This window comes from Sciurus carolinensis, chromosome 5 (genome assembly GCF_902686445.1).
Source record: "Sciurus carolinensis chromosome 5, mSciCar1.2, whole genome shotgun sequence".
Lineage (NCBI taxonomy): Eukaryota > Metazoa > Chordata > Mammalia > Rodentia > Sciuridae > Sciurus > Sciurus carolinensis.
Genome location: NC_062217.1, coordinates 71,026,371 through 71,045,530, shown reverse-complemented (window position 1 = coordinate 71,045,530; position 19,160 = coordinate 71,026,371). Strand labels below are relative to the sequence as shown.

General features: G+C 40.4%; 1 protein-coding gene across 1 annotated transcript; it reads right to left on the bottom strand.

The window, feature by feature from the left end:
- Window positions 1-1,868: 1,868 nt before the first annotated feature.
- On the bottom strand, window positions 1,869-10,388 carry Cln5 (CLN5 intracellular trafficking protein). Its single transcript, XM_047552372.1, has 4 exons — window positions 10,191-10,388; window positions 6,021-6,186; window positions 5,127-5,352; window positions 1,869-2,572 (listed from the first exon to the last, which is right to left on the bottom strand). Exons 1-4 carry the CDS (start codon window positions 10,355-10,357, stop codon window positions 2,061-2,063), a joined length of 1,071 nt encoding a protein of 356 aa, XP_047408328.1. The 5' UTR covers window positions 10,358-10,388; the 3' UTR covers window positions 1,869-2,060.
- Window positions 10,389-19,160: the final 8,772 nt, after the last annotated feature.

The following is a 19,160-nucleotide window of genomic DNA, read 5'->3' as shown; positions in this document are numbered from 1 at the left end:
TAATCCCAGTGGCCTGGGAGGCTGAGACAGGAAGGTCATGAGTTGAAAGCCAGCCTCATCAATGGCAAGGTGCTAAGCAACTCAGTCAGACCCTGTCTCTGAATAAAATACAAAATAGGGCTGGGATGTGGCTCAGTGGTTGCCCCTGAGTTCAATCCCCAGTGCCCCCCAAAAAAGTCAACGTCCACATACAGAAGTCCTTGTTTGTTTTTGCTGTGGAGCCAAGTTTTGTGATTATATAACCTGGTATAAGAATCTTTGCTTGTCACTTCAGTGCAGTTCTGGAAATACAAAATAACTTCCCATAGCAATTTTAAGACTTGCAGAAATTGGTGTTACCTGAGTTAGCCAGTAGATGGTGATAATGAAAAGATTCAGTTTTCTTGTTCATATTCTGAAGACAATTAACACATTAAAAGGCAACATTATTAGGAATAGCTTAGGCACTATTAATGTGAATAGATAGGCTGAAAGTGAGCAGTGGAAGAAAGTTCTTCCTGTGTATTTGAGGAAGTCGTTATGTAAATTCTGCAGTAGGCTGAATAGTTTAGTGCAGTGCTTTTCAAGGTATTTGTGGTGATGGGGTTTTTACTTCAGACTCTTGTGCCTATACTTTCCAAAAATGCAATAAAAATTAATTCCTAGGTGAATGAAATAAGAACAAAGACATAAACTACAAGCCCCAGGGATTTTTTAAATTAAATTCAATAGAAAATTTTTTCACCAAACAGCTTTAAGTGTTTCTAAATGCGTTTCAATATCTTACTTTTATCTCCTCACAGACTAGTAACATTTGGTGGACGGGCATTGGTTCAAGGGCTGCAGTTAGAATGTAACTGAAAAACAGCAGAACTGAATTCAAAATCTGATTCCTTTACTACTAGCAGGGTGGCCACAGAGAGGAAATGAACCTTTCTAAGCCCCAATTTTCTCATTGGGTCAGGTAAGTAATATCAATGATTAGGTTTTTAAGAGAGCACAACCTTTCAGGAAGCACTTATGTGTTTGCTGAAACTGAAATAATATATTTACATATTAAGCAGGTTGTTTTCTCTGGTCATCACTCTATCAACTTACTGGTGTGTTTTTCAAGAACTGAAAAAAATTATTCAATTGAGCGTAACATACTTAAAAAACTTTGAGAGCTTGTTTGATGGCCCTAATGCAAGCACAGCTACTTGATGCTTCACAAAAACCAGTCCTGTCTCTGGGAAGTTCACCCTTTATCACTATACTGACAACACCAGTGGGACCCAGACATGACTGCAGCCATATACTTCCATGTCCCAGATGTTTGAAGAACTGCTGAAGCATTACGGTATCAGCTTAAAGTCTAGGTGATTGAAAAACCTGGGAAAGGCTGGCATGAAATCTACATTAGGCAAGATCAAGGATGACACTTTATTCTTTGAGTAATCATTCCAGCTACCATTCATTATGACCTTACTATTGGCAGACACAACATGACTTTAGTCTTTATGACAATCCCAACAAGTGAGTCATTTTAGAGAGAGGGAAACTAAGGTCTAGAGATGTTACTCTGCTTAAATCCAGAAATTTTGTTCTTTAACACTGTATCACATCTGAAAGCACAACCACTCCACTCCAGCTTTGGTGGCTAAACAAGTCAAAAGCAAGGTGAATGGAACGCAGTCAGATTACTATACCTAGTTGCAAAGATTATAAAAGCTGTAAAGTCAGTATGAACTACCAAAAAGCACTTAAATGAAAAAATACCATACCAGAAGTAGCTCCCCCCATGAAAATGTCACTATTGAGAACAAGGAACCTACATACCTGATGTTAGCCATAATTATCTATATTAACAAAGGCTTAGAAATTGAAATTAAGACACTTAACATACTATGGCCAATATAATAAAGTTTCATCTATTTCTCAGAAAAGTTCTGAAATGTTAATGTGCTGCAATTTTGCCAATATACATTTTACTTTTCTGCCTCAAGGAAGAAAGTCTAACAAACCCATAAGTACAAAATCACCCCCTGGAAAACTGAGATGCTGGTGGTTGGAGGAAAAAAAATAGTAGTAGAAGTAAGGTTTTATAAACCAGGGAGTATTTTGTGTCTGTTAGGTAAAGGGATTTCTTCATATGTGATTTTAATAAAAGGGAATTTCATAGGTAAAAACCAGTATTCAAAATTATAAAACAAGTAGAACTGTCTGTGCATAATCACTGTATCAAAAATTTGCAATAGACTCCAGAGAAATTCCTTAGTTGATAAATGTGGTTTGAAGGGGTAATAAAATCTTTTTATGGCTGAAGCAAGAGTCTTATTTCCTGTTGGTCCAAAAATAGATGTTTCATTTCCCAAATAAGTAGGTTCTCCACTGTAAAGAAATATTCTTGTATAGTTGGTTTCTATCTTCTTGAACTCTGCTCCAAGTTCAGCCAACTTTTCATATGTTCTTAACACAAATTTTGAACAGTCGTAGGATTCAAACCACGTCTCCGCCCCTTTTCCAGGGCTGGCTTGGACAGTCCATGTTTCATAATAAATCCCTGTTTCATTATCCTGTTTCACCCACTTTGCCATTTTGTTAAATGTGCTTCCTAGTTAAAAAAGCAAAAGAAAACAAAACACCTATGTGAACATCAAAGCTAATGATTTTTAAGTAAATATGGTCTGACCTAAGATCATGGATACATACAAGAGATTTTTTTTAACTTCCAAAGCTGAATCTTTCAGCAGGAATCTAAGATCAGCCAATTTTTATTCCATTCTTCAAGGCAAAACTGAATTATAAACATTAGATGTAATATGCATATAAGGAGAAGTTTTACTATTTCTATCATTTCAGCTATATTTTCAGTCAAGATTAAACAAATGCAGCTCTATTTCTCTACCTTAGTCAACAAACCTGAAAGTCTGAGGCAATAGAGAAAATGGAAGCAAGGAAGGAACTCTGGAAGAGGAAAAGGTGAATGGGTAGACAGTATAAGAAAAACCAGCATGGTTTTGCATGCACAGAGTATGAATGATTGCCCAAGAAGCAGCTACTGGAGAAGGCTGGCCTGCTAGTTAAGAGAAGCACCCACTTAGAATATTTGGTACTTCCCTTTTCTCCCTGTGTATGCAGCTGGTAGGAAGCTGCTGATGACTTCCCCACCCATCACGCAAATTCTTCCCATGAATCAACCAAACTGGAAATGGTTTTGGCCAACTTCATAAACTATATTCTCCAGGATGGGTAACCCTCTCTCCTGCCAACACTTTATACCAGCCCAGAAGAATCTTTCCAAATATTTAAGAAACACTGCAATCTGCATGGGCATAACTGTCATCTGGGCATTTATAATGCCCAATAGAGCTAGGCCCCAACACTTCACTTTGTCACTGTATGCAAACCTTTCTTTGCTTACTCAAACTTGTGGCCACAAAATAAATACTTCATGCTCTGTAAAACAGTGGCTGCCTTTATCAATTTCATGGAATTAAAACTGAGGGGTAGTTTAAAGCCTGTTTTCTTAGAACTGGAGGCACTGTTCTTAAGTGTTCAAGTTTGAAAAGCTATCACTGTACCTAAGAGCTAAGCCACTGCTGTGCTGCAAAACACTGTTTTGTAACATGAAGAAAAGGTCACAGAACAGCATTAATCACAAGGCAGATGGACAACTTAAAAGTCATAAGTAATGGCATATTTCAAACATTTTACAGAAAACAGTAACCACTTGTTCAAATGATCAATTTATGTCAGAAGGGAAATTTTCAGATAATGATGTATGTGGAAATGGAGAAAGGAGAGATGTGAATTGGCTTGGAATGAAACAGCAACTATTAAAATTTTGCTAAGACATGCACTTTCATATTGTTAGAATGGTTTGGGCATATCAATTAGAAAGTAGGAGGAAGGATTAGAAAACAGCAAACTGTTTTCAGTTCAAAGATCCCCAGATTATATTTAACTTTTAAATATAATCTCAATTCTAGTCAATAACCTCAATTCTAGTCTTGGTTATGCTGTGAGCTCTGTGACCTTGAGAGAGGTCAGCCATTGCTTGGCTGAGCCTCAGTTCCTTAACTGTGAAAGGACAAAGGGTATTTTACCTTTCCTATCAAATTATGGGTCAATGCACCTTAAAATGATTTGTAAAAACGCTACGAAAGTAGAAAGCCTGATCATTTCCCTGAGTTCTGGGATCCACTGAATAATTGTTATCACAAACAGTGCTTTCATTTCAGATATTTCTACTTTTAGGGGAGACAGCAATTTAGAATATAGTGCTCTATAAATGCTATGGGCAAGCCCTTATTTCTAAAATGCAATGGTAGCATTTGATTCGGGGGGCAATGAGAAAACATGGTAAACTGTGACCTAATGTCATATAATGAACTACTGATAAGGTTCTGCTGAATTCCTTTCACCACTAACCAATGATGCAACACATGCAAAATTCCAACTGTGTTAGACACTTCCCAAAAGAATAGAAAATCTCAGAGATAAAAATACTTAAATTGTTCAAGAGTGCCTCAAACATATGAGATCATATACATTTTGGGAGGCAATGTGCCAAAGTTGTTAAGAGAATAGTTTTATGGGGCTTGACTACCAGGGTTGGAGCCCCACTTACTTAGTTGTAAAAATTTTAACCTGTTCCTCAGTTTCCCCATCTTTACAATGAGGGAAATAATAATAATTATCTCTATAATGGGGTTGTTGTGATGATAAATGATGTGATATATGTACAGGACTCAGAATGGGGCCAGGCCCAGAGTAAGTCCATGTGAGTAATAGCTATTATCATTTCTCACATAAAGATGGTATTTTAATTTATCATCCCTAAAAATTTTTTTCAGGCACAGCCAATTAGTCCTTTAATCAGGCATGTTATGGGTTTTCTTTTCCTATTTTATTTAGAAAGTCCAATTTAATTGTATAAAGTGGTTTATTTCATTCATTGTTTAACATGGAATAAAGCAAGAAATAAGCTACATAATCACCTACTGGTGAAATTCTGCACAAGTACTAGTTTGGGTCAAAGTGTAGTGGTTCCATATGTAGATTTTACAAATGACCTCTAAGAAGTAGGACATTACTGAAATGTGTCACTGAAGTAATTTCTTTCATCTGGATACTGATGCAATCCTGCCAGTTTTGAAACGTACCTGATATGGTTGCTACTAGAACTAATGTTCCATTTTCCTTCCAATGGACATCATCGATTCCTTCAAAAAAGCAGGCAGCTCCTTGATTACACCAGAAAGGGGCATTCATTTCAGGTCGCAGATGGGGAAATGTACAGTTACCAAGCTGGAAAAGTTCATACCATTCCATTGTGTAGTTCTTGCCAGTTAATGTACTCTTGAATCCAATGGCATCATGCATAATTTTCTGTGTAAAGATATGAATTATGAAAGCACCCATTAAGTGGACATGAGTCTAGGTAAATTGGTGGGTGAGAACATGGTGCATCACTAAGCACATTAAGAAGGACAACTGTTTGTTCAGCTGATCCTCTTCAGTGTTGCTATTCTTGTGTCCACTCTGTTGCCCTTCAAATTCCAGCCCTTATCCACTCTGGTTTTGGTCATGGCTGCCCATCTCAGGTAGCAGGGTTGTGTGCTGTTATCACACTCATAATTGTCTTACAGCTTAGAGTAAGTATAAGACACCCCCATGCCACAACCTCAGACAGGAACTTCATATACATCACAGGGTGATGAGCTAACCTGGAAAAATGCCCACAATAGGGTCTAGAAATCCAAGAGGTATCTACTGCCTACCCTTTCCCTTCCTCTGGCCTCCTACCTTCTCATTTTCCAGAAGCTGAGTATAGAAGTTGTGTTCAGATTCATAATATTAAAAGGAATTCAAACATGTGCATTTGTTACTGTTAGGATTACAAAATCTGATCATAACTGACAACTCATTTTAAATATTATTGGGTGGTACATCAATGAATATGGTAAAAAAATCCACTAGGATAGTGACTACTCAAATTGACTCAATAACTGAAGTATTTAATCAACCAAAGTTACAAGATCAAGGTGCATCCTTACCAAATGTCCCAGGAGGTCTCCATATTTAAATTCCCATACTGGAGCTTGTAATCGAAAGACTTCAATGACATCCTCACCCTTCATAACTGGGATTGGTGAGCCAGTGGGACAGAAAGTATACTTAGCTTGACAATAAGGATCTGGTTCTGGACGGAAGGAAAAGCGTCTAATAAAGAAAGACAAACCATCAACTTAGATTCTAACAGGAATTTAATTGTTCTCATATATATATATATATATATTTTTTTTTTTTGGTACCAGGATTGAGCTCAGGGGCATCGACCACTGAGCCACATCCCCAGCCCTATTTTGTATTTTATTTAGAGATAGGGTCTCACTGAGTTGCTTAGAGCCTCCCTTTTGCTGAGGCTGGCTTTTAACTTGTGATCCTCCTACCTCAGCCTCCTGAGCCACTGGGATTACAGGCATGTGCCACCACACCCCAGCATTATCACACATTTAAAGTCCAAGTTTTCATTTCAGTGTCAGTAACATGTTCGGGAAAACACATTCAAGATTTGACCATAGTGAGTAAATATAAACATATATTTTACGTGTTACCTATGAACAAACTCACAATGATGACTTTAATTTATTTACTGGGGTACTGTGGGAAGCCATCCTTATCTAGCAGAATCAGACAAGGTTCTGCCTCAGGACACAGAGGACTGACTTCTTGGAACTGGCAGACACTGAGGTCTGTCCCAGATTGCCGGGGAGTGTATGGCACCGTGGGAGTGGTTCCCAGCCTAGCTGTATGATAGTTTCCCTGAGCAAATTGGCTCCCCTAACTCCACCCTGTCCTGGTCATCACAGAAGAAGCCTCTCCCGTTCCAGGTCCCTTTACCTGTGTGACTATCAATAAAAGAGAGTTGGACTACTCCATGTTATTAGAGGCTAGATCTGGTATGGTCGTATCTGTCATGCCCCCTCTCATTTGAAAAGAGTATTGGCTCTTCTGTGTTTAATGATTAGATAAGTTTATGGGTAATTGATTGACTTATAGCCAACATGATCCTCTGGCAATTAACCCTTTTCTCATCCACGCAGAAACCCCCACAGGATAACTAGGAATTGAACCCAAGAGTGCTTAACACTGAGTCACACCCCCCAGCTTTTTATTTTTTGAGACAGGGTTTGGCTAAGTTGCTTAGTGCTTTGCCAAGTTGCTGAGGCTGGCCTAGAACTAGTAATCATCCTGTCTCAGCCTCTTGAGCTATTGGGATTTCAGGTATGAGCCACCATGCCTGGCTTTTCTGTTTTTCTTTTTTGCAGTTCTGGGAATCAATCCCAGTGCCTCACACATGCCAGGCAGACACTCTACCACTAAGCCACATCCCCAGCCTAACAATGATGTCTTTAATAGCAAGTAAAATAGAATATGTGCTATATTTACTTAATAATTAACCAAAATTCATTCAACAACATTTACTGAGGATCTAAAACAAGCAGGACTCCACTGGGAAAAAAGGAAACAAAGCAGAGTCTTGGGTGGGGGCTGGGAAGACATTTAACTCCCAGCCAAGGGTGCACTGGGGCAAGTGCTAAACTAAGGAATAAATTCTATGGTGGGGGATGGGTGGGATTGGGGAGGACAAAGAAAGAGAAGGACCTGGCCTCGGTTTCCAGGTACTTGCTATGAAGGTGTGGACAGAAAAGGAGAGAAAACATTAAGTAATATTATCCAACCACACACAGAAGAATCTCCAGAAGGTTCAGGCTTCACTGTAGCAGCAGAAAGAGGAGAGGTGAGCAGGGGTTGTCATTCTGTCACTAGAAAAGTGTGAACAGCAGCAGCCTCTTGAACCCTGAAACTGAAGAGGTTTGAGCCCCCAAGTGAGTTTAAAGGATTTTAATTTGCAGATCTGAGAGGCCCAAGATGCCCTAACATAAACCTTATTTTAATGAATTCTAAGAGGGTGGGGAAAGGCCAAATTAAGGCTGAGAGATCAGTCAGGACATTGCAATAAAGCAAGGAAAAAAAGTAGACCTTAGAAGGCCCAGCAATCAGACCAGGCTCCAGCTGAACTTAGCCGGACAGATGCTGGTCACCTTCTATACTCAGCACTCAGAAAATATAAGCCCTCTAACTCCTAAGAATCCTAAAATCCCAAAAGTTCTAGTTAGATATATTTTGTTACAATCCTAACAGATGGACACAAATTCTATTTTAATTTAGGTACTTAACTGGTTTAAACAAATATATAACTACATGAAGGTTTCATTTACCTATGATAAAATTTATTTAAGGTCAAAGGTAATTTAAAAAGCATAACTGATGTATGAATTTAATAAAGGTCAATATTATATTCAACTGAGGGAGTCAGATGGGGACAAGCACTTAAATACTGAAACTTTAAAGAAACAGTTAAGAAGTCACAGACAACACCTTGCCCTAATACTAAATCATAGTTTTGAATTTATAATCTCTTTCTTGTTTTGCTGAAAATTTAATTTTCATTTCATATGAACATTTTATTAATATTTTCAAGAAAAGCAGCTTACACTTTGCTATGATCTAGACTTGAGAGGTCTCTCAAAAGTTCATATTTCTAAGGGAGGGAGGGGGAAATATTGGGGGGGTTATATTGGCCAAATTATTTTGTTATATTGTGTGCATGTATAAATATGTAACAAATCCCACTAATATGTACCAATACAATGCACCAAAAAAAAAGTGGGAAAAAAGTTCCTATTAACACAGGAATATTAAGAGGTGGAATGATTATGTGAACTTTAATCAGTTCATCCTAGTTTTAATGTACTGGTCTGTAGGCAGGTGGGGCATGGCTGCAGGAGATGAGTCACTGGGGCATGCCCTGGGAGGGCGTCTTCACTGCAGCCCCTTTCCCCCTTCCCTCTCTTTGCTTCCTGACCCTACCATAAGCTGAGGAGCTTTCCTCTGCTAGGCCCTTCCCCCATGATGTGCTGTCTCATTTTGGGCCCACAGCAACGCAGTTGGCCTGTGAACTGAGACCTCCCAAACAGAGTTCCAAATAAACTTTTCCTCTTCTAAATTGTTCTTGTAGGAGCTTTTGGTCGCAATGATAAATAGCTAACTTAAACAACCCCAAACCTTTCTTTTCACATATATCAAGTAAAAACATTCATTCCACTAGCAGAATATATGAATGTTTAGGTTTGAAACTGCTGGTGTTTACTAGAGTTAATCTTGCCAAAACACTAAGATAACTGCTAACCACCATCCTGTTTTCTGAATGTAGGGTATGTGCGCACAGAGATACTGGATAACTTTCCCAAGATTACACAGCTGATGATCTGGTGAAACCAAAATTGATCCCCAGAAGTCAGAACCCAGAACTCTGCTCCTGACCATGAGGTTGTGAGGTTATCCTGCATCTGATTCATCAATTTGTCGTGAAAAACAGTGTATTCAAAAGCTGCTGGTCTTTCCCCTGCCAGACACTGACATTCATGTTTTATTTTTGTTTGACATTCTTAGATTGTTTCGACACTATTCTTGGTCAAAGGCTCCAAATCAGGTTTGCGGCCTTGATTTATAACCAGTGTCCTACTCCAGGACGAAGAACATGGACAAACTAGGCGACCAACCTTCCCAGTCTACCTGGGCCTCAGGGTGGAGATTCCCCGGATTTGGGTACTTAAAACTGCCAAGTCCGGAGAATACCTGGGCAAGTTGGTCAACCTCTAAACTGTGTCAGTTATGCAGTACTAATACTATGCAGTACTAATACTATGTACTAATGTTATGCAGTACTAATAACTGAGCATGAAATAAGTAATCAATGCAATATTTAAAGTGTTTTAACTTTTCAAGCATTAAATAAGTTAGATAAAAGCAGTTACTAAGATCTAAAAGTCACTTGATAAAGTAACATTGCCCACCCGTTTCTTCTACAATTGAGACTGCTCCAGTCCGGGTTCGCGCTTCCCAGAGGGAAGAGCGCCTCAAGGACCGCGCGCTGCGAGCCGCTGAGCGTCCCGCCCCCAGCCCTTAACTTTGCTCTAAACGGCGCCCACCTCTCGGTACACCACGCCTCCGCGCCGCTCCAGACCCGGACCCAAATACCCCGCTTCCCGCCCTTCAGCACCCTTCGCGCTCGACACCCCCTCACCAGCCCGGCCGTGCGCGCGCCCCAGGGACAGCGTCCCCCGCGTCCCCGCCCGCGCGCGCGCCGCCGCACTCACTTGTAAGGCACCGGCCAGTGGCGACGGGAGGGGCCGCCAGCCGCCCGCGGCCAACTCAGCGCAGCTGTCAGCCCGAGCAGCGCCAGCGCACAGCGCCAAAGCGCGCGCCCCGGGGGCGCTCCCCGCGCTCCCCCGACCCCCAGCCTGGCGCCCTCCTCCTGCGCCATAAGGCGGCTCGGGTACTTCCGGCGCCACCCCAGCCGCTGGCAGCAGAGGCCCGTCAGGCGAGCATGCGCGGAGCTGCGAAGCCGGATTCCGGCCGCCCACCGGCTTAGGCCTGGCAGCGCAAGTCCTGAGTGTTTGGTTCGTCGGCCGCTTGACGATCTCAGACCTACGCGTCCGGCTCTGGACAGGTCCCCCGGGGCGCGCCCCGGGGCGGTTCCTGTCCTCTCAGGAGCCGCGCGCGGTGGCACCTTCCTGACTTTGCCATTTTGGAGGACGCTTTGGTCCCTTCCCTCGAATAATTGCGTCCAGACTTTGGGGCCTCCAAGGCACTGGAGGAAGAATATGGAGGTGTTTTTCTCTCCTTTCTCCGCTTTAGCGAAGCTTCTCTGACCATCCCGCCGAAGCCATCACCAAAACAAAAGAAGCAAACATCCAGTTTCTGATGTCCAGAGCTATGACATTTACATAGACTAGGCACGTTTGTGTCTTTCCACAATGTCAGGATTTATTGAAAAAGATTAATTTGCAAGCTACATCAGTTTCATCGCCTTCAATTCACCGAGATACTCAGTGTCCACTTGGTGTCCTGACTGAGGCAATCTCAAGTTCTTTTATTCCATTCCAGTCTTAATTACTAACACTCAAGTCACCCTTCATACTTTGACTCAGTGATGTGAGATATATACATATGTGCGTATATGTATGCAATATATACGTATATGTATATATATAGTTACTTCCTGAAAGGGTTAAGGCAGTCGCAGAATTTCAAGAAGACTACCAAGAGCAAAGGCAGAGAGCAGATTCACGTGCAAAGCCACTGAAGGAGGCCAGAAATGGATGCTTAAGGAACCAATTTGAAGAGTTGAGGCTAGGGTCCAGATAGCAGGCCTTTTCAAAGAGTCATCTTAAAGTGGGTTGTGTAACTGCCCTGAGCAGTGACAGAGAATGGGAAGCTCATTGCTGTGGCAAGTTTTCTGGTCAAGGCTAGTGGCCATTCAGCAAGTGATGAGATCTATGTGCTGCCAGTCCAGTCTTGGGATGCTTCCATGGTTATGGGTTGTAAGTGAGGGGGTTATATATGGTGAGATTGGCAAGCTCATGTGTCGGGTGTTCATGGTATGATTTGATACACTGAAGTATCCATGTACTTCAGATTTAATTTAATAAGGTAACTTTTTATTGACATGAATAAATTATTCATCAATTTATGAGTTATGGTTGTGCTGGGCAGATAGTGGTTATTTGCACAAACAAGGTGTAGAGTCACTCTACCTTGGCACTTGTGTTCAAAATGTAGTAACTCATGGCATATTATGGCTTTATAAAATGGAGTAACTCAGGGCCAGGCACAGCCTGGAAACTGCTGTTCTCTACATCATGGAATAACTCAGAGCAGGGCACAGCCTGTGCTCCATATCTGGGTTTCCTCCCTTAGAGTCGTCAACACTTAAAACTTACCTGGATGCCCAGGGTCCAGACTAAATGCCAATAATATTTCATGGTATGGGAATTTTTATTTGGAGGCACTGGGTGCAATGAGAAAGCTTGAGGACAAAAATGGGGAAATAATTTGCCCTCACTGGGTCAAAGCCAGTCAACACAAATGATATATAGTTTGCACTCTTGTGGATGCTGTTGAATATGTTCTACTGTGTTGGACCTACCACTTTATTGGTAAGAAAATGTTACATTGCCTACTCATCTTTGACCCTTCAGCCCACTCTGCAAGAAACAATGGCATCAACTGCCCTTCTTCTGATGAAACAAACTGTACATAAATTCTTACTTAATATGCTAAATGCCTGATCACATAGAATCACCTGTTTAACCAAAGGACAGTCTGCAGAACCCTCTGACCAGTACTTTCCAACTCCTTCACTTCACCCATGACACATGTGAACCATAGTATTTGTAAACTTATTGGAAAAAGCAAAGTGACTTTTGTAGTCAGAGGTAACCACCACAACCCACCTGGCATATGTATGTGTGTGTATGGTGGAGGAGAGCAGGAGGTGGAGGAGAGCAAGAGGTGTTACTGGCTTCCTTAGGTCTTCCAGGCCTTCTGAGGACAAATGGAATCCAGCTTTCACCCCCGCAAAACCCACACTCATGAACACACATGTACCCTTGCCCACATGCTACACCAGGTTGCAGAGTTCTGGGGAGCTTCAGGAAGGGTCCCAATGTAACAGCGGTCCACCTTATGCTTTGCATATAACCCTTGCTGCTCTGCCACTGCAACTTATTTTTTAAAATAGTCATGTTTCTTTCTCTTTCTCTCTCCCTGCTCCTTCCTAATCTCAGGGGAAATAGGGTTACCTTTTTTCCGCATCTTAGGTAGAGTTATCTGTCCCTGAGTACACACCCACCATAGGAATAAAGTAATCCGGACTTTGGGGACAGTACCAGATGATCTCAGAAATGACTGTCTCTCAAATGAACAAGTGAATTACAACTCCAGACAGAGAACACATGGAATGTAGCCTTTGAGTTACCTCTTTAAAAACCCCTTGTTCTTGCTTATGGTCAGATTCACAGCCTTTGGGACAGGGTTTCCCTGTGTTTCTCCTTTGCTAGCAAAATAATAAAACTTTTTTTTTTCCTTTTTCTGAAGACTGCATCTTTGTTATTGACTTGGTATCAGGGACAAGGACCAAGCATTTGGCAACAAATTTGGCAACCCAGATGGAACTCAAGAGTAGCCCCAACTCCAACTTTTTTGTTCAGGCCTGGCTCTGCAGGGAACCCTACTTCCATGCTGAGGATTCATGGTGCTGGCAGACTTGTTGAGACCCAACTGTAAGAGCATTAGGAAATGGGTGAGTTTGTCTCAGGTCGAACCAGAGGAGCTATTCCTGTGAGTAAAGGAAGGGACAGAGGGACCATCCCACTGAAGCTTCTCTTGCTTCAGGGAACTCCCACCTTCTCTTCCTAAACAATGCAGGTTACTTCATCATGGTTCACTTTAAGAAAAAGGAAACTGAACAGAGGAAAGTCACAACAACTTGAGCCATTTACTAAGTTTCCTAGTGTGCAGGATGAGACCCTTGATTCCACATACCTGGTTCCTCTTTGTGGGAACATTCATTCCCTCTTTCTGGGGACATCTGTGGCACCACTGTTGTAGGAGTCATGGTTAAGTGGGACTTGGTAACCTAGGGATATGTACTCCCTTCTGATCTGTACTAGGTTCTTGTCTGTTTGTTGGCCTTGGGCTTGGGAATTCCCTCTGGTTGTCTGTTTTGTTTGTATCTGCTACTGCCCCTTTTAAGACATGGGCAGTACTGCATTGATTGTATAGGTAGAATCAATGCTGGTCAATTTAAAGGTTCCCATCTGTTGGCTATTGTTCTGGGGTTCCTCTCTTGTCTCTCTCTGTTTCTTTTTTGTACGATCTTGTAATTTGAGTTGGTCTGTCAGAGGTAAGTGAATTGAAGAAAGGGCCACCTACAAGTCTAAGACAAAATGTTTTACTGTAATGGTCTAGCTTTTAAATAGCTTTCTAGATTATTATACAATCTTGGAGTTGGTCTGTCAAGGTAAAGTAAGTGGAAGAAAATTGTGTATGCAGCTCTGGCCTGTCTGCTTTAAAGTTTCTGTGCTGTCAGCCCTGGTTTCCATGACTTTCTCTTGTCTATTTTTTGTCTGTTACTGGCCTTTTAAGACATGGGCCATGCTGCATTGATCATACTGGTAGTCTCTTGAACAGAGAGAATTTGGCTGCATGGGCCACCTATAGGGATACTCCTGTCTAAGAGAAAGAGGGTTTACTATAACACCATCTGGCCTTTAATAGTTTTTTCAGGATTATTATAAAATCTTGATGTTGAAGTTGGTCTGTCAGAGGTAAAGTATGTGAACGAGATTCTGTATGTATAGGCGCTTATGCACTTGCATGATAAGGGATCTGAATCATCAGGAACTAAGTTGAAGGTGCCAAAAGGCATTGCCTTAGGTGTGCAAAGATAGCAGGACACCAGAAGAAAGGGTTAAAAAGATTTAAATCTTTTAAACCCAGTGCTGACAATCCCAGCACTTTTTCTCAACCTGACCCTAGGGAGCCACTGATCATCTCACTGTGGTCAAGGACGCTGGGTCCTAAACCATTGGGGGTGGGGATCAGAAAATCTCCCTGGGCTATAGAAAAATGGCCAAAGAGAACCTGGCCTCTGTCCTGCCTTCCGGCCCATTTTGCCCATGAAGCATGGAGGCTGCTGGCCACAAAGGATGTGGCAGTAGGTTCCAGCACTGTCAGTTTATGACTAGGGGACAGGAATAGTCTCTCCTTTTAAGATCTGATAGGAGGCTTCATTTGGCCGGGGGGATATTCATCCCTGGGGCAAAGCAATTCTTGCTATAATGTATCACATCAAACTAAATGCCTGGAGAAACTAGCAGAATAAATAACAACTCCCAGAAAAGAAAAAGACAGAAACTAAGGCCAACCTGTGTTTTTTAGGTAGTATCTGCAAAGGGATCTCAAGGAAACCTAGAGAAAAGGATGGAAAGGACCTCCTCCATTGCATATCAATATACCTAGCATAAGAAAAAGGCCCCAAAGGAGCCTCTGGGTACAAATGACAGTGGGGAAATCACTTAAAGTTGATGGCATTGTGATAATAACAGAGACAGTTCAGGCTCAAAAATATCATGTGATCCAACCCCTTGATTACCACCTGGGGGAGAAAAGATTAAGGCACAGTTTCTATATAAGTTGGGTTGTCCAACCCCGTCCTGGGATGAAATTTGTTGTATAAGTTAAATACACAGATCACATTCGTAAGGACTGTTTCAGAATATTAATTTAAGTGTCCAAAACTAGAAAAGATAAAAGAAAGTTATAGGTATAGGAATATACTTTAGTATAGAAAATTGGAAGGAAAAAGAAATGTTTCTGGATGAGAAAGTATTTTGTCTAGTAAAGTAATATTCTTGTGCTAACGTCCAAAATGAGGGACTGGGGATATAGCTGAGTTGGTAGAGTGCTTGCTTTACATGCACAAAGCCCTGGGTTCAATCCCCAGCATCAAAAAACAAAAATAAAGTTCAAGGTGAAAGAGGGCAAAACTAAGCATGTAAAGAAGTTTTGAATGTTTAAGTAGGTTGCACAAGGTTTTGTTGAAGGTAAATCTCAAAAAGTTGTGTTTCTGATGAAATTGGTTATATAAAGTTGTTTGAACTTTAATGTACTGATATGAAGGAAAGCCTGAAACATTGATCTGCTCTTATCTATTGAGATAATTTTCTTTGTTAGGTTTTATTATTTGGGGAAACTAAGTCTTAAAGGAATTATGGTTTAAAGTCTCAAATGATACTATGTAACTGGCTAAATAAACAACTGTTATTTAAGTTATAGCAATATTGTTGATACCCAAAATATATTTGACTAGTTATACATATGCATCTGAGAACTATATCTGTCTAAACCTTGTCTAAGTGTTATGTAAAAGTTTATAAAATGAAAGTTTATGTAATTTTACACACAAGACAACTAATAACTGCTCTCTTTTATATATTGTATCTATCATAGAAGGTCCACACTGTTATTTGAAGACACATCTTTTATCTGTTTGCTTCAACTAAGTCAATTTCTGATCATTAACACTGTTTCCTAAGTGTATAAGAGATTTAAGGCTATCCTTTGATTTTTGTTAACCCATGCAGTCCTGTGACTATTGTTACTGTGCACTCTTGATTCTAAATTGTACTCTAAAAGTTAAACTTAGTATAATGTAACGCTTACGAGAGCACTTTGGTGTTATCCAAACTAAAATTATCTGTAGCAAAAGTCTTGGATTTGTATAGAAATAACAAATTTGGTTATTTATTTTTGTCATTTGTTTAATAGCTGGATAAAGTAAACTGTGGTCAATAAGTTATATATACAATGTTGTGTTACTTTCCATACAGGAATTGGAATTTAAATGCATTTTTGGAAGATAATGAGGAGATCCTGATCTGTTTAAAGGTGACACTCTAAAACATGGAAGCATTCTGCCACTTTTTCCACAAAAAGAAAGTTAAAATCTCTCCTAGCTTTCTTTGATTCATGTTTCAGATGTAATGTTGTATTGTGTTATTTGTGAAGAACCCCTCCTTACCTGAGATAAGACTCTGCCTCCCCCGTTTCTCCATGTTAAAATGGCTCCAAAATAGGCTAGATATCAACTCATTTAAAATTGTGATCAAAAGATTGATCTTGTTGTAAAGATTACTGTGATCTCAAATGGAATATAATATATAACTAAGTAAAGTTCAAGATTATAAAAGTCATTGTTCTTGGTTCATAGCTATTACACAAACTGAATGTGTTTTTGCTCTGTTAATTACATTTTGTATTTTCCTTGTAAACTTTATAACTGTTGTCTGTTAATATTTTGCAGAAGTACATTTCTTCAGGGGGAAAAAAAAACCTGTGTAAATTGAGATAATAAGCCATCACCTACAGGACAGATAGTATACAATGATGACTTCCAGTACTAATACTACCCCAGTTGAATGAAAGGGGTAACTGTAAAATTATATATATTGAAGTTATAAACTGTTACTCCCTCTTTAAGACTGATGAACCTGAGTTCATCAGTTGTTCCTGTTGTTGTTCATCAGTTGTTCATCAGTTGAACCTGAGTTCATTGTTGCTGGGTGTTTAAAACCAAAAATGTGGAGACGAAAGTGAAGGAAGTAAAAGGACCAAAGAAAAAGCAGCCAATATATTGGCCCTTGCCCTCTATGGTCAGCCAGGACAAAGAGAATGATGGGACCCCCTTGTAATATATAGTTGCTCCCCTGCCCTTTCCATTGCAGCCATTTCCCTGCCTCCCAACTTCTTGTCAGTCTGTGAACATCCTAGCTAGCTATTGGTTCATCAGTTAGCTTGCAAGTATCCTCTGTTATTGGTCCCCTGTTAGCCGGGCAGAATTCAACTGCTTAAGGATAGCATCCCTGCCATCTTTTCTCTTGCTTTCTCTCTCCTCCTCACTTTTCCAGTCTCTCTAGCATGCGCCCTTTCTCTTTCCCTTTCTTTTCCTCTCATTTTCTCTCTTACCCTGCAGGAAGACACTCTGTTTGCTTAATAAACTCCCTTATGTGATTTCCCATGTCTGGTGTGGTTTTCATGGGATTTCTTACACCCGCTCTGGGCCCTGCAACTGATCAGGGAAATCGAAAGGACCCTAGAGAAGAGGAAGCCAAACAGTGCACATTCTGCAAAGAAGAGGGTCATTGGAGACATAAATATTCCTGATGCTTTCAAGAGAAGCCAAGTATGGTCAGTCAGATCCTGACCCATCGTGGCAAGTGGCACCACTAGTAGAAGAAAGCTAAAGGAGCCAGAAAGCTTTGCACATGTCCCAAAGAGTGGTCTCTAAGGAATCTCAGCTGACTCTTTTTAAAATTTATTTTATATTTTTATTTATCTTTTAATTTTTACAGACTGCATTTTGATTCATTGTACACAAATGGGGTATAATTTTCATTTCTCTGGTTGTACATGATGTAGATTCATACCATTTGTGTAACCATACATGTACATAGGATAATGATGTCTACCTCCTTCCACCATTTTTCATACCCATTCCCTCTCATTTCCTTCTACATAATCTAAAATTCTCCCATTCTTATCTCCCTCCCCACTCCCACCCCCATTATATATCATTCTCCACTCATCAGGGAAAATATTCAGCCTTTGGTTTTTGGGGGTTGGCTTATTTCACTTAGCATGATACTCTCCAATTCCATCCATTCATCTGCAAATGCCATAATATTGTTCTTTATGGCTGCATAATATTACATTGTATATATATATATACCACATTTTCTTGATCCATTCATTTGTTGAAGGACATCTAGGATGATTTCATAATTTAGCTATTGTGAACTGAGCTGATGAGGCTGTGTTACTGTAGTATGCTGATTTTAAGTCCTTTGGGTATAAACCGAGGAGTGGGATAACTTGATCAAAAGGTTGGGTCCATTCCACGTTTTCTGAGAATTCTCCACACTGCTTTCCAGAGTGGCTGCACCAATTTGCAACTCCACCAGCAATGTAGAAGTGTGCCTTTTCCCCCACATCCACGCCACCATCTAATATTGTTTGTATTCTTGATAATAGCCATTCTAATTGGAGTAAGATGAAATTGTAGAGTTGTTTTAATTTGTATTTCTCTAATTACTAGAGATGTTGGACACTTTTTCATATATCTATTAACTGCCTGTATGTCTTCTTCTGTAAACTGTCTGTCCAGTTCCTTGGCCCATTTATTGACTGGGTTCTTTGTATTTTTGGTGTAAATTTTGTAAGTTCTTTATAAATTGTGGAGATAAGTGCTCTATCTGAAGTGTGTGTGGAAAAGATTTTCTCCCACTCTGTAGGCTCTCTCTTCACATTCTTGATTGTATCCGTTGCTGGGAAAAAGCTTTTTAGTTTGAGTCCATCCCTCTTATTGATTCTTGCTTTGATTTCTTGTGCCTTAGGAGTCTTGCTGAGGAAGTCTGATCCTAAGCCAACATGATGAAGATTCAGGCCTACTTTGTCTTCTATTAGGTGCAGGATCTCTGGTCTAATTCCTATGTCCTTGATCCATTTTGAGTTGAATTTTGTGCAGGGTGAGAGATTTCATTTTACTTCATATGGATTTCCAGTTTTGCCCGCACCATTTGTTGAAGAGGCTATCTTTTTTCCTTTGTATGTTTTTGGCTTCTTTGTCTATTATGAGGTGACTGTATTTATGTGGTTTTTGTCTCTATGTCTTCTATTCTGTACCATTGCTCTGCCTGTCTACTTGGTGTCAGTACCATGCTGTT